At 46.1% G+C, this 20222-nt stretch overlaps 2 protein-coding genes across 4 annotated transcripts in view; one reads left to right on the forward strand and one right to left on the reverse strand.

Moving 5' to 3' along the window:
* Nucleotides 1-1045: 1045 nt before the first annotated feature.
* ZNF791 (zinc finger protein 791) lies at nucleotides 1046-19732 on the reverse strand. The gene is made up of 4 exons (XM_003914985.5): nucleotides 19573-19732; nucleotides 6945-7071; nucleotides 5752-5812; nucleotides 1046-3154 (listed from the first exon to the last, which is right to left on the reverse strand). The coding sequence occupies exons 1-4, from the start codon at nucleotides 19573-19575 to the stop codon at nucleotides 1615-1617; spliced, it is 1731 nt and encodes a 576-aa protein (XP_003915034.1). The 5' UTR covers nucleotides 19576-19732; the 3' UTR covers nucleotides 1046-1614.
* Nucleotides 19733-19734: 2 nt separating this feature from the next.
* ZNF490 (zinc finger protein 490) overlaps nucleotides 19735-20222 on the forward strand; it is a 28753-nt gene continuing 28265 nt past the window's right edge. For all 3 annotated transcript variants that reach the window (XM_031659853.1, XM_003914977.5, XM_009193598.4), the window contains exon 1: nucleotides 19735-20092. Coding sequence is in view for 2 of the 3 variants with exons in the window: in XM_003914977.5 (XP_003915026.1) it covers nucleotides 19976-20092 (117 nt within the window). In the remaining variant the exon portion in view is untranslated. The remainder of the gene's footprint in view (nucleotides 20093-20222) is intronic.

Raw genomic sequence — 20222 nt, forward strand, 5'->3', positions numbered from 1 at the left:
CAGTAAACATGCAGTATAAAAGATAAAAAAGGATGCACCTGCATAGGACGCTTGCCATGAACACAGCTTGCAGGACTAGAAGTTGCCCTGGATGAGTCAGTGAGTGGTGAGTGAATGGGAAGGCCTAGGATGTTACTGTACACTAATGGAGAATTTATAAACACTGTACACTTAGATTACACTACATTCATAAAAACATTTTTTCCTCAATAATAAATAAACCTTAACTTACTGTACATTATTTTCTTTATAAACTTATTTTTAAAACCTTTGACGTAATAATTTAGCTTAAAACACATTGTACAGCTATACAAAAATATTTTATGTCCATATTCTATAAGCTTTTTCTATTAATTCTTTTTTACTTTTAATATTATTTTTGTTAAAGACTAAGACACAAACACACATTAGTGTAGGACTACCCGGGGTGAGGATCATCAATATTGTCTTCCGCCTTCACGTTTTGTCCCGCTGGAATACATTCAGGGGCAGTCCTGCACATGGAGCCGTCATCGCCTATCATAACAATGCCTTTTTTCTGGAATATCTCCTTAAGGACCTGCCTGAGACTGTCTTACTGTTAAAAAAAAAAATACGAATACATTTTAAAACAGTATTGTAGATATATAAACCAGTAATGTAGCCATTTATTATCAAGTATATATTGCACATAATTATATGTGCTGTAATTTTTTTTTTTTTTTTTTAGACAGTCTCTCGCTCTGTCACCCAGGCTGGACCGTAGTGGCAGATCTCGGCTCACTGCAACCTCCACCTCCCAGGTTCAAGCGAGTCTCCTGTCTCAGCCTCTCAAGTTGTTGGGACTACAGGCGCACCACCACACCCAGCTAACTTTTGTATTTCTAATGGAGACAGGGTTTCATCATGTTAACCAGGCCGGTCTTGAACTCCTGACCTCAACTGATCCTCCCACCTCAGCCTCCCAAAGTGCTGGGATGACAGGTATGAGCCACTGTGCCCAGCCAATTTACTTTTTTTAATCTTTGATACAGAGTATCACTCTGTCACCCATGCTGGGCTGCCATTGCTTGATCTTGGTTCACTGTAGCCTTGAACTCCCGTGCTCAGGCAATCCTCCTGCCTCAGCCTCCCATGTAGATGGGACTACAGGGTGTACTTCCACACTTAGAAAATGTTTTTAGTTTTTGTAGAGACGGGGTCTCACTATGTTGACCAGAGTAGTCACAAACTCCTGGCATCAAGCAATCCTACCGCCTTAGTCTCCCAGTGTTGGGATTACAGGTGTGAGCCAACATGCCCAGCTGTGTTGTACTTTTATACAACTGTGCAATAGGTTTACACCAGCACCATAAACACTTAAATAATGTGCTGCACTATGGTGTTTCTACCGCTACTAAATTGCAGTTGATAGAAATGTTTTAGGTATTATATAATCTTACGGGGCCACCAACCTGTATATGGTCCATTGCTCAATGAAACATGATTACATGGTACCTGACTATACACGAATTATCTTGCATCTCGCTTTCTATATTACACTGGTAGGATTTCTCTCTTCACTGGGAATTTTCACAACTTTGAAAGTATCTGTTAGAATTGAAAACTTTCCCGTTTCTCCCATTTATAGAGTTTCTATCGAGTGTGCATTCTCATATGCTTTTGTAAGGATGTGGACAAACTGAAGGCTTTTCCACATTGCTTACATTCAAGAGGTTTCTCACAACTGTGAATTCTTTCATGTCTTTGAAAGGAACTGTGAAGACTAAAGGCCTTCCCACATTCTTTACATTTATAGGGTTTCTCTCCAGTATGCATTCTCATGTGTCCTTGAAAGCTTGTGGGATAAATAAAGGCCTTCCCGCATTCCTTACATTCATAAGGTTTCTCCCCAGTGTGAGTTCTTTCATGTATCTGAATGTAACTAGAACAACTAAAGGCTTTTCCACATTGTTTACATTCATAGGGTTTCTCTCCAGTGTGAGTTCGCTCATGTGTTCGTAACGCACTAGGAAAAATGAAGGCCTTCCCACAGTCCCTACATTTATAAGGTCCATCTCCAGTGTGGGTGATCATGTGTCTTCGAAAGTTCTCGAGAGAAATGAAGGCTTTTGCACATTCCTTACACTCATAGGGTTTTTCTCCAGTGTGATTTCTCTCGTGGATTTGCAAATCTAGAGGATAATTGAAGGTTTTCCCACATTTTTTACATTCGTAGGGTTTTTCTCCAGTGTGAGTCCTTTCATGTATTCGAAAGTAACTGGTCCGACTGAAGGCTTTCCCACATTCTTTACACTTATAGGGTTTCTCTCCAGTGTGCACTCTCAGGTGTACTCGAAAGGCTGGGCGTGCACTGAAAGACTTCCCACATTCTTTACATTTATAGGGCTTCTCTCCAGTATGAGTTCTTTCATGAATTTGAATGGAAGTGGAACATCTGAAGGCTTTACCACATTGTTTACATTTATAGGGTTTCTCTCCGGTGTGAATTCTTTCGTGTACTCGTAAAAAACTGGGAAAAATGAATGCCTTCCCACATTCCTTGCATTTATAAGGTCTATCGCCGTTGTGTGTTATCATGTGTGTTAGAACACTTGTGTGGGAAATGAAGGCTTTCCCACATTCCTTACATGCGTAGGGTTTCTCTCCAGTGTGAGTTCTTTCGTGTATTCGAATAGAACTGGGACAACTGAAGGCTTTCCCACATTTTTTACATTCATAGGGCTTTTCTCCAGTGTGAATCCTTTCATGAATTCGAAGTGAACTGGGACAACTAAGAGCTTTTCCACATTGCTTACATTCATAGGGTTTTTCTCCAATGTGCGTCCGCTCATGTGTTTGAAAGGGTTGGTGATATATGAAGGTTTTTCCACATTGTTTACATTTATAGGGTTTTTCTCCAGTGTGACTCCTTTCATGTCTTTGAAAGGATTTGAGATAACTAAAGGCTTTCCCACATTCCTTACATTTATATGGCTTCTCAAATAGCTCATATCCAGTGTGAGACCTCATGTGTCTAGTAAGGGATGAACGACGCACGAAGACTTTTCCACAGACAGTACATTCATATGGTTTTACTCCAGCAGTGTTCTTCCTCACACTTAGATTGGGACTGACGGTTTCTGCACATTGACTACTTTCTTTACCTTCACAGAGTCTCTCTCCCATATGGCTTCTGTAAAAAATTAGAAGCACAGTAATACTGGTTGTGTATTAATGATTTTATATTTATCATCAGGTAGCAGAACTAAATTTCTTTTTTTTTTTTTGAGATGGAGTTTCGCTCTTGTTCCCCAGGCTGGAGTGCAATGGCGCGATCTCAGCTCACTGCAACCTCCACCTCCCAGCTTGAAGCGATTCTCCTACCTCGGCCTCCCAAGTAGCTGGGATTACAGGCATGCACCATCACATCCAGCTAATTTTGTATTTTTAGTAGAGATAGGGTTTCGCCATGTTGGTTAGGCTGGTCTTGAACTCCTGACCTCAAGTGATCTGCCCGCCTTGGCCTCCCAAAGTGCTGGGATTACAGGCGTGAGCCACTGCACCCGGCAGCAGAACTAAATTTTTATCATTTTCAGGGAAATAGTTTTCTGCCCTGTCTCACTTGTTTAAAAATGAATATACTCAATGTTCAGCAAGAGGGCCTGTGTCACTGATAGCTATTATCGGAACAATAATATTGATGTATGGGGTTTTTTTTTTTTGGTTTCGTTTTGAGACAGAGTCTCACTCTGTTGCCCAGACTGGAGTACAGTAATGCCCATAATCATGGCTTACTGCAGCCTTGACCTCCCGGGTTCAATCAATCCTCCCACCTCAGCCTCCCATGTAGGTGGGACTACAGGCGTACACCCCCATGACTGACTGAATTTTCTATTTCTTGTAGAGATAGGGTCTCGTCTTGTTGCCCAGGCTGGTTTCGAACTCCTGAGTTCAAATGATCTGCTCGCCTTGGCTTCCTGAAGTTGTATGTGAGGCTTTAAAATACTGTTTCCAAGGCTGGGCATGGTGGCTCATGCCTGTAATCCCAGCACTTTGGGAAGCCGAGGTGGGTGGATCACTTGGGGTCAGGAGTTTGAGACCAGCCTGGCCAACATGGTGAAACCCCATCTCTACTAAAAAATACAAAAATCACCCGGTGTGGTGGTACGTGCCTATAATCCCAGCTACTTGGGGGGCTGAGGCAGAAGAACTGCTTGAACCCAGGGGTTGGAGGTTGCAGTGAGCCAAGATCATACTACTGCACTCCAGCCTGGGTGACAGAGTGAGACACTGTCTCACAAAACAAACAAAAAAAATTGTTCCCAAGTACAATATTTTTCTTTCTTTCTTTCTTTCTTTTTTTTTTTTTTTGAGATAGAGGATGGAGTCTCACTCTCTTGCCCAGGCTGGAGTGCGTGGTGTGATCTGGGCTCACTGCAAGCTCTGCCTCCCAGATTCAAGTGATTCTCCTGCCTCAGTCTCCTGAGTAGCTGGGATTACAGGTGTGCACCATCAAGTCTGGCTAGTTTTTGTATTTCTAGTAGAGACAGGTTTTCACTATGTTGGCCAGGCTGGTCTTGATCTCCTCACCTCTGCTGATCCGCCCACCTCACCTTCCCAAAGTTTTGGGATTATAAGAGTGAGGCACGGTGCCTGGCCCAAGTATAATATTTTTCAACCAGTGGACATCTGTGTCACTTGAGAAAACATTTTTGGTAAACATTTTCTGATAATAAATAAATTTGGGCCCAGTGGCTCATGCCTGTAATCCCAGCACTTTGGAAGGCTGAGGTGGGTAGATCATCTGAGGTCAGGAGTTTGAGACCAGCCTGGCCAACATGGCGAAACCCTGTCTCTACTAAAAACACAAAAATTAGGCCGGGCGCAGTGGCTCATGCCTGTAATCCCAGCACTTTGGGAGGCCGAGGTGGGCAGATCACGAGGTCAGGAGATTGAGACCATCCTGGCTAACATGGTGAAACCCCGTCTCTATTAAAAATACAAAAAATTAGCCAGGCATGGTAGTGGGTGCCTGTAGTCCCAGCTACTTTGGAGGCTGAGGCAGGAGAATGGCGTGAACCTGGGAGGCAGAGCTTGCAGTGAGCCGAAATCGCGCCACTGCACTCCAGCCTGGGAGACAGCGAGACTCCGTCTCAAAACAAAACAAAACAAGAAAACAAAAATTAGCTGAGTGTGGTGGCACGTGCTTGTAATCCCAGCTACTCAGGAGGCTGAGGCAGGAAAATCACTTGATCCTGGGAGGCGGAGGTTGCAGTGAGCAAAGATCATGCCACTGCACTCCAGCCTGAGTGACAGAGCAAAACCTCATCTCGAGAAAAAAATTTAAAAAAAAAATTAAATAAATAAATAAATAAATAAATAAATAAATAAATTTGGAGCTGCACTTCTTTCTTGCTTTAAAAGTGTCACAACTTTTTTTTTTTTTTTTCTTGAGATGGAGTATCACTCTGTTGCCCAGGCTGGAGTGCAGTGGCGTGATCTCGGCTCGCCGCATCCTCCACCTCCTGGGTTCAGGTAATTCTCTGCCTCAGCCTCCCGAGTAGCTGGGATTACAGGCACCCACCACCACAACTGGCTAACTTTTTTGTAATTTTAGTAGAGACAGGGTTTCACCATGTTGACCAGGCTGGTCTTGAACTCCTGACCTCGTGATCTACCCACTGCAGCCTCTCAAAGTGCTGAGATTACAGGCGTGAGCCACAGTGCCTGGCCATAATATTTTTAAGATTCTTTCAAGGAACACTGCTATTTCTTGTGAGTACAACTCACCTTAGATTTCTCCCCTGGTTTTTGTGTTGCTCTTCAACATTCTGGTCTTCCCATTTTTCCCCTAAAATGTAGATCAAGAATAATCATGATAAATTATTAAAAATTATACAAATATTATTATAGGTTCACAATGAGCTGTAACCATGCTTGGTTTATTTACAGAAGTATTCCCTTTCCAGATTCCAAACCTCAGAACAGTGATTTTGAGCAAGAAATGCTAGTTCTCTAATTGACTATATGAAAAAATGATGTCGGCCGCGCGCGGTGGCTCACGCCTGTAATCCCAGCACTTTGGGAGGCTGAGGTGGGCGGATCACGAGATCAGGAGATCGAGACCATCCTGGCTAACACAGTGAAACCCCGTCTCTACTAAAAATACAAAAAATTAGTCGGGCGTGGCGGCGGGCGCCTGTAGTCCCAGCTAGTTGGGAGGCTGACGCAGGAGAATGGCGTGAACCTGGGAGGTGGAGCTTGCAGTGAGGAGAGACCGTGCCACTGCACTCCAGCCTGGGCAACAGAGTGAGGCTCTGTCTCGGAAAAAAGAAAACAAAAGAAAAAATGATGTCACTGGGGTGCGGTGGCTCATGCCTGTAATCTCTACACTTTGGGAGGCTGAGGTGGGAGGATCACTTGAGGTCAGCAGTTGGAGACCAGCCTGGCCAACACGGTGAAACCCTGTCTCTACTAAAAATACAAAAATTAGCTGGGCATGGTGGTGGGCACCTGTAATCCCAGGTACTCGAGAAGCTGAGGCAGGAGAATAGCCTGAACCCGGGAAGCGGAGGTTGCAGTGAGCCAAGATCCCGCCGCTGTACTCCACCCTGGGGAACAGGACGAGACTCAGTCTCAAAAAAAAGGCCAGGCACAGTGGCTCACGCCTGGAATCCCAGCACTTTGGGAGACTGAGGTGGGCAGATTACCTGCGGTCAGGAGTTCAAGACCAGCCTGACCAACATGGTGAAATCCCGTCTCTACTAAAAATAGAAAAATTAGCCAGGCGTGGTGGCACACGCCTGTAATCCCAGCTACTTGGGAGGCTGAGGCAGGAGAATTGCCTGAAGCTGGGAGATGGAGGTTGTGGTGAGCTGAGACAGTGCCATTGCTCTCCAGCCTGGGCAACAAAAGTGAAACTTTGTCTCAAAAAAAAGAAAGAAAAAGAAGAAAGAAAAAAGAAAAAATGATGTCATCCTTACCTATAGATGCCAGGTTCTTGAATGTTTCCTGCATCACATCTCTGTAGAGTTTCTTCTGTGAAGGAGCCAGCAGAGCCCACTCCTCCTGGCTGAAGCTCACAGAAACATCCTCAAAAGCCACTGAGTCCTGAAACATCCAATATAAGTAGAGGAGAATAGGTGAGATTGACAAGGATGAGAAGTATACTCGATTCATAAGAAATTCACACATGATTTTGTGGTCTCCAGACATTTAGTGTATGACTCGATTGTTAGAAATTTAACAGCACATTGAACACATAAACTTATGGCTACGTCTTTACTGTGGTCACTATAAGTCTTATGCTCTCTAATGGTAGTATCTAGTTCAACTCGGAAAAATGAAAGAAATCCTACACAAATGAGACAAACTTTAAGAGCAATTTTTTTTCCCTCCTTTTTGAGACACAGATGGTCTCGCTCTGCTACCTAGGCTGGAGTACAGTGGTACAATCACAACTCGTTGGAGCCTAGACCTCTCAGGCTCAAGCAATCCTCCAACCTCAGCCTCCTGAGTAACTGGGACTACAGGAACACACCACTACACCAGGCTAAGTATTTTGTGTGTATTTTTTGTAGAGATGGGATTTTGCCATGTTACCCAGGCTGGTCTCAAACTCCTCAGCTTAAGCAATTCACCAGTCTTGGTCTCTCAAATTGCTGGGATTACAGGCAAGATCTTCAATTCTTTATGAGATAAATTCTTATTTTGTGTGTTTGTTGTTTTCTAAGAGACAGGGTCTTGCTCTGTCACCCAGGCTCAAGTGCAGCAATCATAACTCACTGTAGCCTCAGATCCCTGGGCCCCTAAGACATCCTTCTGCCTCAGCTTCACGAGTAGTTAGGACTACAGATGTGCAACACCACACCCAGCTAATTTTTAATTTTTTTTTTGTTAGAAATGGGGTTTTGTTATGTTGTCCGGATTGATCTTGAACTCTCGGCCTCAAGTGATCCTCCTGCCTCGGCCTCCCAAAGTGTTGTGATTTCAGGTATGAATAACCACACCCAGCCCACAGCGTAATTTCTTTTTTTTTTTTTTTTTTTTTTTTTTTTTGAGACGGAGTCTCGCTCTGTCGCCCAGGCTGGAGTGCAGTGGCCGGATCTCAGCTCACTGCAAGCTCCGCCTCCCAGGTTCACGCCATTCTCCTGCCTCAGCCTCCCGAGTAGCTGGGACTACAGGCGCCCGCCACCTCGCCTGGCTAGTTTTTTGTATTTTTTTAGTAGAGACGGGGTTTCACCGTGTCAGCCAGGATGGTCTCGATCTCCTGACCTCGTGATCTGCCCGTCTCGGCCTCCCAAAGTGCTGGGATTACAGGCTTGAGCCACCGCGCCCGGCCCAGCGTAATTTCTTATTACCCAAATCATTCAGCATTCCTGAAGATGTGGGATTAAATGAGGTGGAGGTTTTAATAAGTAAATACACATTGAGAATCTTCTATCCCCTTTGTTATATATGAGAGGACAGGAGGCTTGTGGAAATCCAACTTGTAACAAGGTCTAGCTGCCCATATCGTCCTGAAGTATTTGAGGCCATTAGAAGCACTCAGATTCTGCTGATTGAATGGAAATACTCTTTTAGAGACATATTAATTTCAACTTGTTTCCGATATATATATGTCCCCACGTGGTGGCATGAGTCACCGCGCCCGGCTGTGAGCGTAATATTTATCATAGACTCAGTTTTTCCTTTTACTTTCTGTCCCATTGCATGAGGCTAGGAAGTTACTGGGAACACAGAGCTCAGGCACAAAGAAGGGGCCCTTACAACTGAGACCTTCACAAAATCCTTATACCCATGAGCCTCAGAACTGCTTCCAACCAATTTGTAGCACAAATACATATACACATGGAGATAAAATGTCAGAAGAGCACTTTCTGGAAGATCCATAATCATGTCATCTGGGCTTTGCTGACCTTGAAGAATAGATTGACAGTATCAATTTTCTTTTTTTTTTTTTTTGAGACGGAGTCTGGCTCTGTCGCCCAGGCTGGAGTGCAGTGGCTGGATCGCAGCTCACTGCAAGCTCCGCCTCCCGGGTTTATGCCATTCTCCTGCCTCAGCCTCCCAAGTAGCTGGGACAACAGGCGCCGGCCACCTCGCCCAGCTAGTTTTTTGTATTTTTTAGTAGAGACGGGGTTTCACCGTGTTAGCCAGGATGGTCTCGATCTCCTGACCTCGTGATCCGCCCGTCTCGGCCTCCCAAAGTGCTGGGATTACAGGCTTGAGCCACCGTGCCCAGCCGACAGTATCAATTTTCAAGGGACTTCACTGACGTCCACAATGGTCGGATGGTGAATTTGCCCATGATTATATAAAATTAACAGGTAATTTCATACCTCCAAAGGAACATAAAATCTGCGTCGGGATGGCTCATGCCTGTAATCCCAGCACTTTGGGAGGCTGAGGCGGGTGGATCACCTGAGGTCAGGAGTTCGAGACCACTCTGACCAACATGGTGAAACCCCGTCTCTACTAAAAATACAAAAATTAGTTGGTCATGGTGATGCATGCATGTAATCCCAGCTACTTGGGAGGCAGAGGCAGGAGAATCGCTTGCACCTGGGAGGCAGAGGTTGCAGTGAGTTGAGATTGCACCACTGCAGTCCAGCCTGGGCAACAGAGCGAGACTCCATCTCAAAAAAAAAAGGGCTGGGCGCTGCGGCTCATGCCTGTAATCCCAGCACTTTGGGAGGCTGAGGCAGGCAGATCACAAGGTCAGGAGATCGAGACCATCCTGGCTAATACAGTGAAACCCCATCTCTACTAAAAACACACACAAAAAAAATTAGCCGGGCGTGGTGGCAGGTGCCTGTAGTCCCAGCTACTTGGGAGGCTGAGGCAGGAGAATGGCGTGTAACCGGGAGGCGGAGCTTGTAGTGAGCCCAGATCGCGCCACTGCACTCCAGCCTGGGTGACAGAGCTAGACTCCATCTCAAAAAAAACAAAACAAAACAAAACTGTAAAATCTCCTTTCTCCAGTTTCAGGAGAAAGTGATTCCCAGACAGACACTCTAGGGGCTGTTGTCCCAGGTTCTCTCATTTCCATGCACTCCTGTGCGCCATACATGAAAAGATCCACACAGTTAGAAGGAGTTTTCTTAAGTCATTAGGACAAGGGTCTGAGCAGGAAGAAATTTGGCTCCAGGCAACTCTCCTGCTTGACAAGTTCATCTGCATGCCTGGGTGCTCTCTGTAAGGTTTATTTACATTTACATATAAAAGAAAATAAATATTTTGGCCAGGTGTGATGGCTCATGTCTATAATCCCAGCACTTTGGGAGGCTGAGGTGGGCGGATCGTTTGAGCCCAGGAGTTTGAGACCAGCCTGGGCAACATGGTGAAACACTGTCTCTACAAAATATACAAAACTTGGCCAGGCATGGTGGTGCACACCTGTGGTCTCAGCTACTTGGAAGGCTGCGGTGGGAGGATTGCTTGAGCCCGCTAAGTCAAGGGTGCAGTGAGCCAAAACTATACCACTGCACTCCAGCCAAAAATAACTAAAGATTTCATGTATAGCATTTTACTAAAAAATAAAAAGAAAAAAGAAAACAGAAAAAAAGTATCATATCCTTGATAATTAGGAAATGTCAAATAGTTCCCACTTCAAACTGAGTAGGAAGACAAAACTAGCCTATTAAGATAATATTAGTGTTGATGACTACAGAGAACAATTATGTACAAATGAAGGATCAATTGATACACTTCACCACTTTTTTTAAGTTTGTAAATTTAAACTTGACCAAGATCTAGTAATTTTTATCCAGCCACCAGAGAATTTATTGTACGTTTGCACTTGCAGACTGAAACAAAAATAGTAGGAGCATTATTTTCCACAAAGCAAACAAAAACAAAACCATGAAAAATACTAAACACCACAACCCTTGGAATGCGTAGCTTGCAGTGAAAAATATACTGAGAGGTGGCTGGGCATGGTGGCTTACGCCTGTAATCCCCAGCACTTTGGGAGACTTAGGTAGATGGATCACGAGGTAAAGAGATTGAGACCATCCTGACCAACATGGTGAAACCCCATCACTACTAAAAATACAAAAATTAGCTGGGCATGGTGGCTCGTGGCTCATGCCTGTAGCCCCAGGTACTCGGGAGGCTGAGGCGGGAGAATTGCTTGAACCTGGGAGGCGGAGGGTGCAGTGAGCTGAGATCACACCCCTGCACTCCAGCCTGGCAACAGAGCAAGACTCCATCTCAAAAAAAAAAAAAAAAAAAAGGCCAGGCACGGTGGTTCACGCCTGTAATCCAGCACTCTGGGAAGCCAAGGTGGGTGGATCACAAGGTCAGGAGATCAAGACCATCCTGGCTAACATGGTGAAACCCCGTCTCTACTAAAAATACAAAAATTAGCCGGGCATGGTGGTGTGCACCTGTAATCCCAGCTACTTGAGAAGCTGAGGCAGGAGAATCACTTGAACCTGGGGGGTGGAGGTTGCAGTGTGCTGAGATCTTGCCACTGCACTCCCGCCTGGGCGACAAGGGCGAAATTCTGTGTCAAAAAACAAAAAAGGCAGAATTTAGCCCTGCATGTGGCACACATCTGTAGTTCCAGCTATTCAGGAGGCTGAGGTGGTGGTTGCAGTAGGCTGAGATCATGCCACTGCATTCCAGCCTGGGTGACAGGGTGTCTCAAAAAAAAAAAAAAAAAAGACTTCCAGCAGGTAGAAAGTCAGAAAGAACATAGTTTAGTTGAAAGGCAACAACTAGGTTTAATTAAAATCATACGGCGAAATGCGGTGGCTCAAGCCTGTAATCCCAGCATACAGGAGGCGGGCGGGTGGATCCCGCGAGGTCAGGAGGTCGGGCATCCTGGCTAACAGTGAAACCCGTCTCTACTAAAAAATACAAAAACTAGCCGAGTGAGGTGGCGAGCCTGGGTCCCAGCTACCGGGGAGGCTGAGCAGGAGAATGGTAAGCCAGGGGCCGGGCTTGCAGTGAGCTGAGATCGGCCACTGCACTCCACAGCCTGGGCGACAGAGCCAGACTCAGTCTCAAAAAAAAAAAAAAAAAAAAAAATCATGGAATGCTTCATCCAACAGAACAACAAACATTCTTCTCAAATTCATGTGGAACATTCACCATGATAAACCATGTGTGGACAAAAACACAACTTACCAATTTTCTTTCTTTTTCTTTTTTTTTTTTTTTTGAGACGGAGTCTCGCTCTGTCGCCCAGGCTGGAGTGCAGTGGCCGGATCTCGGCTCACCGCAAGCTCTGCCTCCCGGGTTCACGCCATTCTCCTGCCTCAGCCTCCCGAGTAGCCGGGACTACAGGCGCCCGCCATCGCGCCCGGCTAGTTTTTTGTATTTTTTTTAGTAGAGACGGGGTTTCACCATGTTAGCCAGGATGGTCTCGATCTCCTGACCTCGTGATCCGCCCGTCTCGGCCTCCCCAAGTGCAGGGATTACAGGCTTGAGCCACCGCACCCGGCCTAGTTTTTTGTATTTTTTAGTAGAGATGGGGTTTCACCGTGTTAGCCAGGATGGTCTTGATCTCCTGACCTCATGATCCGCCCGTCTCGGCCTCCCAAAGTGCTGGGATTACAGGCTTGAGCCACCGCGCCCGGCCACCAATTTTTAAAGAATATACATTATATGAAACATGCTCTCAGACCACCATGGTATTAATCTAGAAATCAGTAACAGAAGAATAGTTAGAAAACCATCAAACATTTGGAAATAAAACCCCACACAGTTCTAAACATGAATCAAAAAAGTTTCAAGAAAAATTAAATTTGGGCCAGGTGCAGTGACTCACGCCTGTAATCCCAGCACTTTGGGGGGCCGAGGTGGGCGGATCACGAGGTCAGGAGTTTGAGACCAGCCTGGCCAACATGGTGAAACTCCATCTCTACTAAAAATACAAAAATTAGCCAGGCGTGGTGGCACATGCCTGTAATTCCAGCTACTTGGGAGGCCGAGGCAGGAGAATGGCTTGAACTCAGGAGGAGGATGCAGTGAGCTGAAATTGCACCACTGCACCCCAGCCTGAGTGACACAGCGAGACTCCATCTCAAAAAAAAAAAAAAAAAAAAGAAGAAGAAAAAAGAAAATTAAATTTGAATTAAATGAAAATAGAACTTATCAAAATTGGTGGAATGCGACAAAAACAGTGCCTAAGTGAAATTTATACTATTAAACTCTCACACACCCACAAAAAATTTATACATGAATCTTACACCTTTCACAAAAATTAAGCCCAAATCAATCATAGATGTAAATGTAACATGCAAAACTATCCACTTGGCTTTGGTGATGAATTTTTAGATAAACCACTAAAAGCACAATCTATGAAAGGAAAAAATAAGTTTCACTTCATTACAATGAAAAGCTCCTGGTCGGGTGCGGTGGCTCATGCCTGTAATCCCAGCACTTTGGGAGGCCGAGGTGGGCGGATCGCGAGGTCAGGAGATCGAGACCATCCTGGCTAACATGGTGAAACCCCGTCTCTACTAAATTACAAAAAATTAGCCGGGCGTTGTGGTGGGTGCCTGTAGTCCCAGCTACTCTGTAGGCTGAGGCAGGAGAATGGCGTGAACTCGGGAGGCGGAGTTTGCAGTGAGCCGAGATGGCGCCACTGCACTCCAGCCTGGGTGACAGAGCAAGACTCTGTCTCCAAAAAAAAAAAAAAAGAAAAACTCCTACTCTGTGAAAGAAAGTGTTTAAAGAATAAAAATAAAAGGCACAGATTTTTGCAAATCTTCACAAAAGCACTTATCTGATTAAGGACTAGTATCTGAAATATCCAAAGAACTCTTTTTTTTTTTCTTTTTCGAGACAGTCTTACTCTGTCGCCCAGGTTGGAGTGCAGTGGTGTGATCTCAGCTCACTGCAACCTCCACCACTTAGGCTCAAGGGATTCTCATGCCTCAGCCTCCCAAATAGCTGGGACTATAGGGGTGCACCACCACATTGGGCTAATTTTTTCTTTCCGATCCCATGGCAGCTCCAGCCCTAGCCTTGGCCCCACCACTCCTCAGCCCTGCTCCCCAGCAGCCTGGGTGGCCCCACATGAACCTCCATGCCTAGCATCCTTTTTGTTTTTTGAGACAGGATCCATTATGTTGCCCATGCTGGGCTTATAATCCTGGGTGCAGGCAATCCTCCCGCTTTAGCCTCTGGAGTAGCTAGGATGACAAGCGTGTGCCACCATGCCTGCCTCCAATTCCAACTCTTAAATCTCAACAACAGTAAGACAAACGAACCAGTGAAAAATGGACAAAAGACCTGAACACACACCTCACCAGTGAAAGATATACAGATGGTAAATATACATATGAAGAGATGCTCAACATTATATGTCATTAGGGAGCTGCAAATAAAACTGAAGAGATATCACTTTACACTGATTAGAATGTACAAAGTTCAAAATGCTAAGAACGGCAATGGAAAGCAAAGATGTAGACAACAGGAATCCTCATTCCTTGCCAATGGGAATGGAAAATGGTATGTCTACTTTGGAAGATAGGCAGTTTCTAACAAAACATCCTCTTTTTTTTTTTTTTGAGAGGGAGTCTCGCTCTGTCGCCCAGGCTGGGATGCAGTGGCTGGATCTCAGCTCACTGCAAGCTCCGCCTCCCGGGTTTACGCCATTCTCCTGCCTCAGCCTCCCGAGTAGCTGGGACTACAGGCGCCCGCCACCTCGCCCGGCTAGTTATTTTTTGTGTTTTTTAGTTGAGATGGGGTTTCACCTTGTTAGCCAGGATGGTCTCGATCTCCTGACCTCGTGATCCGCCCGTCTCGGCCTCCCAAAGTGCTGGGATTACAGGCTTGAGCCACCGCGCCCGGCCTCAAAACATCCTCTCACCAGTGGACCATGCAATCACATTCCTTGCTATTTACTCATGTGAGTTGAAAACTACTGTTCACACAAAAACCTGCCCATGAATATTTACGGGAGGTTTCTTCATAACTGCAAATTTAAGACTTAACCGACTGGGCGTGGTGGCTCACGCCTGTAATCCTAGCGCTTTGGGAGGCTGAGGGTGGCGGATCACAAGGTTAGGAGATCGAGACCATCCTGGCTAACAGAGCAAAACCCCATCTCTACTAAAAATACAAAAAATTAGGCAGGCGTGGTGGCACATGCCTGTAGTCCCAGTTACTTGGGAGGCTGAGGCAGGAGAACTGCTTGAACTTGGGAGGTGGAGGTTGCAGTGAGCTGAGATCATGCCACTGCACTCCAGCCTGGGTGACAGAGTGAGACTCCATCTCAAAAAAAAAAAAAAAAAAAAAGACTTAACCAAGACATCATGCAACAGGTTTATGGATAAACAATCTGTGGTACAATCTTTTTTTTTTTTTTTTTTTTTGAGACGGAGTCTTGCTCTTGTTTTCCAGGCTGGAGTGCAATGGCACTATCTTGGCTCACTGCAACCTCCACTTTCCAGGTTCAAGCAATTCTCCTGCCTCAGCCTCCTGAGTAGCTGCGATTACATGTGTGTGCTACCACGCCAGGCTAATTTTTGTATTTTTAGTAGAGACGGGGTTTCGTCATGTTGGCCAGGTTCGTCTCAAACTCCTTACCTTGTGATCCACCCGCCTGGGCCTCCCAAAGTGCTGGCATTACAGGCATGAGCCAGCGCGCCCGGCTGGTACAATCTTACGATGAAATATTGTTCATTGATAAGAGAAATCAGATATCAAGCCATGAAGACACAGAAGAACCTTAAAAGTATATGGCTCAGTGAAGGAAGCCAATCTGAGAAGGCTATATCCTGAATAACTCCAAGTGGATTACATTCAGGAAAATATAAAACCTTAAGACAGCAAAAGTATCTTTGGATGTCAAGAAATTGTGGGAGGCCCGGGTGGGAGAACTGTTTGAGCCCAGGAGTTCCAGACCAGCCTGGGCATTATGGCGAAACCCTACCTCTATAGAAAATACAAAAATTAGATGGGGATGGTGGTGCACGCATGTAGTCCCAGCTACTCAGAGAAGGCAGGAGTATCACTTGAGCCCAGGAGGTGGAGGTTGCAGTGAGCCATGATCACACCACTGCACTCCAACCTGGACGATGGAGTGGGAACCTGTCTCAAAAAAAAAAAAGTTAAACATGGGAGACTGAGGTGGGAGGATGGCTTGAGGCCAGGAGTTCCAGACTAGCTTGGGCAACAGAGTGAGACACTGTATCAAAAAAAGAAAAAAAAAAGGCCAGGCGCAGTGGCTCACACCTGTAATCCCAGCACTTTGGGAGGCCGAGGTGGGCAGATCGCCTAGGTTGGGAGTTCAAGACCGGCCTGACCAACATGGAGAAACCCCATCTCTACTAAAAATACAAAATTAGCTGGGTGTTGTGGCGCATGCCTGTAATCCCAGCTACTCGGAGGCTGAGGCAAAAGAATCGCTTGAACCCGGGAAGCAGAGGTTGTGGTGAGCCAAGATTGTGCCACTGCACTCCAGCTTGCGCAACAAGAGCAAAACTCTGTCTCAAAAAAAAAAAAAAAAAGTTAAACATATTCCCCAGCTTGGACCCAGACTCTCGCAGCTTGAAAAATGTAACCTAGGTCCGGCGTGGTGGTTCACACCTGTAATCCCAGCACTTTGGGAGGCCGAGGCAGGCAGATCACCTGAGGTCAGGAGTTCGAGACCAGCCTGGTCAACATGGTAAAACCCTGTCTCTACTAAAAATACAAAATAAATTGGCCAGGCGTGGTGGCACACGCCTGTAATCCCAGCTACTTGGGAGGCTGAGGCAGGAGAACTGCTTGAACCCAGGAGGCAGAGGTTGCAGTGAGCCGACATCGTGCCACTGCACTCCAGCCTGGGCAACAGAGTGAGACTTGGTCTAAAAAAAAATAAAAATAAGAAAAATGTAACCCCTAGAGTGCGTCAGTACCTGGTAATGGAGGATAGGAGCACCTGATCAGCAAGGAACTATGGGAGCTCCACACCTCTTTCTCTCCTATGGCAGCAAAGAAACATTAGATTCCCCAGGTTTCCATTTTCCCAAGTGAGGAAACTCTCAACCAGATTGAGATTGAGGTTCTGATGCAAATGAGCTCCTCAATTCATTAACCCTGTCTCTAGAAACATAAGTCCTGACCTTCACAGACACTGTCAATATGCACCAATTACACTCAGTACACCTACATTACAGATGTGAAACTCAAACGTAATGTCTAAAAACACACCCAAGGAAACCAGTTAAAACCTCAGACATCCTTCCCTCTTCCCCTAACAGCATCTGCCTGTGGATCCTCAACTTCCAAGTGCTCTGCAGTTTCTCTCAGTACAAAGGGATCCTTCCATGGCGGGCATGAGTAGCTGGCAGACCTGTAGGGGAGACTTCCCAGGAAGAACCAATTGGGCCTTCAATGATCTTTCTTTGCAGGCTCAAGGGTGGACTTAGCTTGGAAACATCTCAGGCCTCTGGTCCCCAGTTGCAAGGCTCTGGAACACTACTAGTAATTTTAAATGAGACAATTTAATTAAAATCTTAAGGATTGTTCCTTAAACATCCAGCAGAGGGCCTGGCACAATGGCTCACGCCTGTAATCCCAGCACTTTGGGAGGCCGAGGCAGGTGGCTCACCTGAGGTCAGGAGTTTGAGACCAGACTAGCCAACATGGTGAAACCCCGTCTCTACTAAAAATACAAAAAAATTAGCTGGGCATGGTGGCACGTGCCTGTAATCCCAGCTACTCAGGAGGCTAAGGCAGGAGAATCGCTGTCAATATGCACCAATTACACTCAGTGCACCTACATTACAGATGTGAAACTCAAATGTAATGTCTAAAAACACACCCAAGGAAACCACAATTAAAACCTCTGACATCCTCCCCTCTTCCCCTAACAGCATCTGCCTGTGGATCCTCAGCTTCCAAGTACAGAGGTTGCAGTAAGCCAAAATTGTGCCACTGCACTCCAGCCTGGGCAACAGAGTGAGACTTGGGCTTTAAAAAAAAAAAATCCAGCAAAATTACTTAAACACAGTGTTTATGTATAAAGGAAGCAAGAGGCCGGGCGTGGTGGCTCATGCCTGTAATCCCAGCACTTTGGGAGGCCGAGGCGGGTGGATCACGAGGTCAGGAGATCGAGACCATCCTGGGTAACATAGTGAAACACCATCTCTACTAAAAAAAAAAAAAAAAAAATTAGCTGGGCGTGGTAGCGCGTGCCTGTAATTCCAGCTACTCGGGAGGCTGAGGCAGGAGAATCACTTGAACCTGGTAGGCGGAGGTTGCAGTGAACTGAGATCGTGTCACTGCACTCCAGCCTGGTGACAAAGCTAAACTCTGTCTCTAAATAAATAAATAAAGGAATGAAGGAAGGAAGAAAATTTTAGGGCATTTAACAAGAAAACCCACTATTGCTTTCAGAAAATGAGAATGTCGGGCAGGGCATAGTGGCTCATGCCTGCAATCCTAGCACTTTGGGATGCTGAGGCTGGAGAATCGCTTGAGCCCAGGAGTTCAAGACCAGCCTGAGCAACAGCCAGACCCCATCTGTTAAAAAAGAAAGAAAGAAAATGATAATGTCAGTCAATTATTTCCATGGCAAGAAATAGTTTACTAAAGTATTACTCATATCTGAGTGCTTCTAGGCGTTGCAAGTTTAAGTCCTAGAATACCATCTGAAATTATCAAACTAAAAGAACAGACCTCAGAAACATATTCCACGTGCTCAGGGGAAGAACAAAGAATTTTTAATAAATGTAATACTGAGATTTTTTTGTTTCCTGAGATTCGTTTACTTTTTGCCTCTTTGGAAATATTTGGTACTGTCTCTCAAGTTCTTCTGATAACATATATTTTATATTTATTGGAAAAATGACATTCAAATGAATAAATCTTTTCAAGGTCATAAACCCAAGGCAGGACAGTGCCAATCTGAAACTGTGCTGAAAACATAGATCACCCACGAAAGTTTACGAAAAGGAACCTCAACCCAAAGGAGTTCCCATAGGATGTCTGTGCCCTGGAAAGATACCAGAATAAGGGGCACAGCATTTTATGCAGAGTAGTTCCAAGTGAATAATTTTTCTGATTTTTTTCCTCTGATGTAAAATATCCACAAACAAGAAATCTTTTAAAAGAGGCATCAATTGGAAAAAAGATTATTAAAATACTGCGTGTGTTTGAAATGCACCAGACAGGACAAAGAGTTGGTGACGATGTTTTCCATTGGAGAAGAGAAGTAGGCGTTTGGGAATACGGGGAGGGATCTGGAAATCTAGGGATTAATGGCCCGCCGTGGGAGGAGCTAGGCTGGGGGACAGGGTAGTGGGTTTGAGACTCTGCTTCCAACATCTTTGGAAGACTCAGGGGGAAACCACCTTTGGGAATAAAGAAGGGACTGCGGACCCTACAGACTGCAGCTCCTCCCACTCAAATCAAACAGACAAGGCGGGATTCTCCCCATGACCCTTCCGTGGTCCCTGCACAATCTGGGAAAGACTTGGGGGGCAGGCGCGGAGCTGCCCAGCGAGGGCTCCGGGGCTGGGACCGCAGTCGCTGCGCAGGGACGGGACCGGACTCTTGGCGTCCCAGCTGCCAGCCCAGCCCCACACTGCGGCCAGAGGTGACTGTGGGGAGGCCCGGGTCTGGCGACCACGGCCGGTTCCAACTAGGCCGGCCCTGCACACTCACCATTTTCCGGCCTTGGGGGTGTCCCGGTGTTGTCCCTACGGTTCACGGAGCCAGCGCACGGTACAGCGCATCCGATGCAGGGGCACAGCAACTCGACGCATCAAGGTGCCAGGAGACCCCAAGCTGAGCACAACCCGATCGCATAGTGACGTAACACGCATTTGCTAGGGGTAGTCGTACCCCTCTTTCCGGCGGCGCCCCTGATTGGACAATTAATACAGTCCCACCCCCTTCTGTCCGAATGACAGCTAGGCGGCTGGTCTAGTAGCTAGGCAGATCTCGCTTCCGCCGGTGGGACGGAACTGGTGCCCTCCGTGGACAATTGTGTTGAAGCAGAAATTGTTCCGGATCTCGGGTCGGACACGGAAGTCTTCCTGCAGTGTTTCTGGATGCGGGGACAGGGATGCGCAGGAATTCCAGTCTCATTTTCCAGATGGAGCGACCCCTCGAGGAGCAAGTCCAGAGCAAGTGGTCGTCTAGTCAAGGCCGCACAGGAACAGGAGGGTCTGATGTCCTCCAGGTACCAGGGGCTTGGCATAATGTTGTAAGGCCTCTCGTGGAATAGTGACCCTTGTTTATAAACAGACGGTTACTCCATCATGTGTAAGAAAAAGTGTGGGTGCATTTTAATCTTTGACTATAACAGCGTT

Source organism: Papio anubis, chromosome 20, assembly GCF_008728515.1.
Source record: "Papio anubis isolate 15944 chromosome 20, Panubis1.0, whole genome shotgun sequence".
Taxonomy (NCBI): domain Eukaryota; kingdom Metazoa; phylum Chordata; class Mammalia; order Primates; family Cercopithecidae; genus Papio; species Papio anubis.

What these genes read in the sequence shown, in the direction of transcription:
- ZNF791 (XM_003914985.5), bottom strand. An exon ending in CAAGAACCTGGCATCTATAG is followed by an intron (nt 5,813 to 6,944) that starts GTAAGGATGACA and finishes TCTACATTTTAG; the next exon opens with GGGAAAAATGGGAAGACCAG. An exon ending in AACCAGGGGAGAAATCTAAG is followed by an intron (nt 3,155 to 5,751) that starts GTGAGTTGTACT and finishes AATTTTTTACAG; the next exon opens with AAGCCATATGGGAGAGAGAC.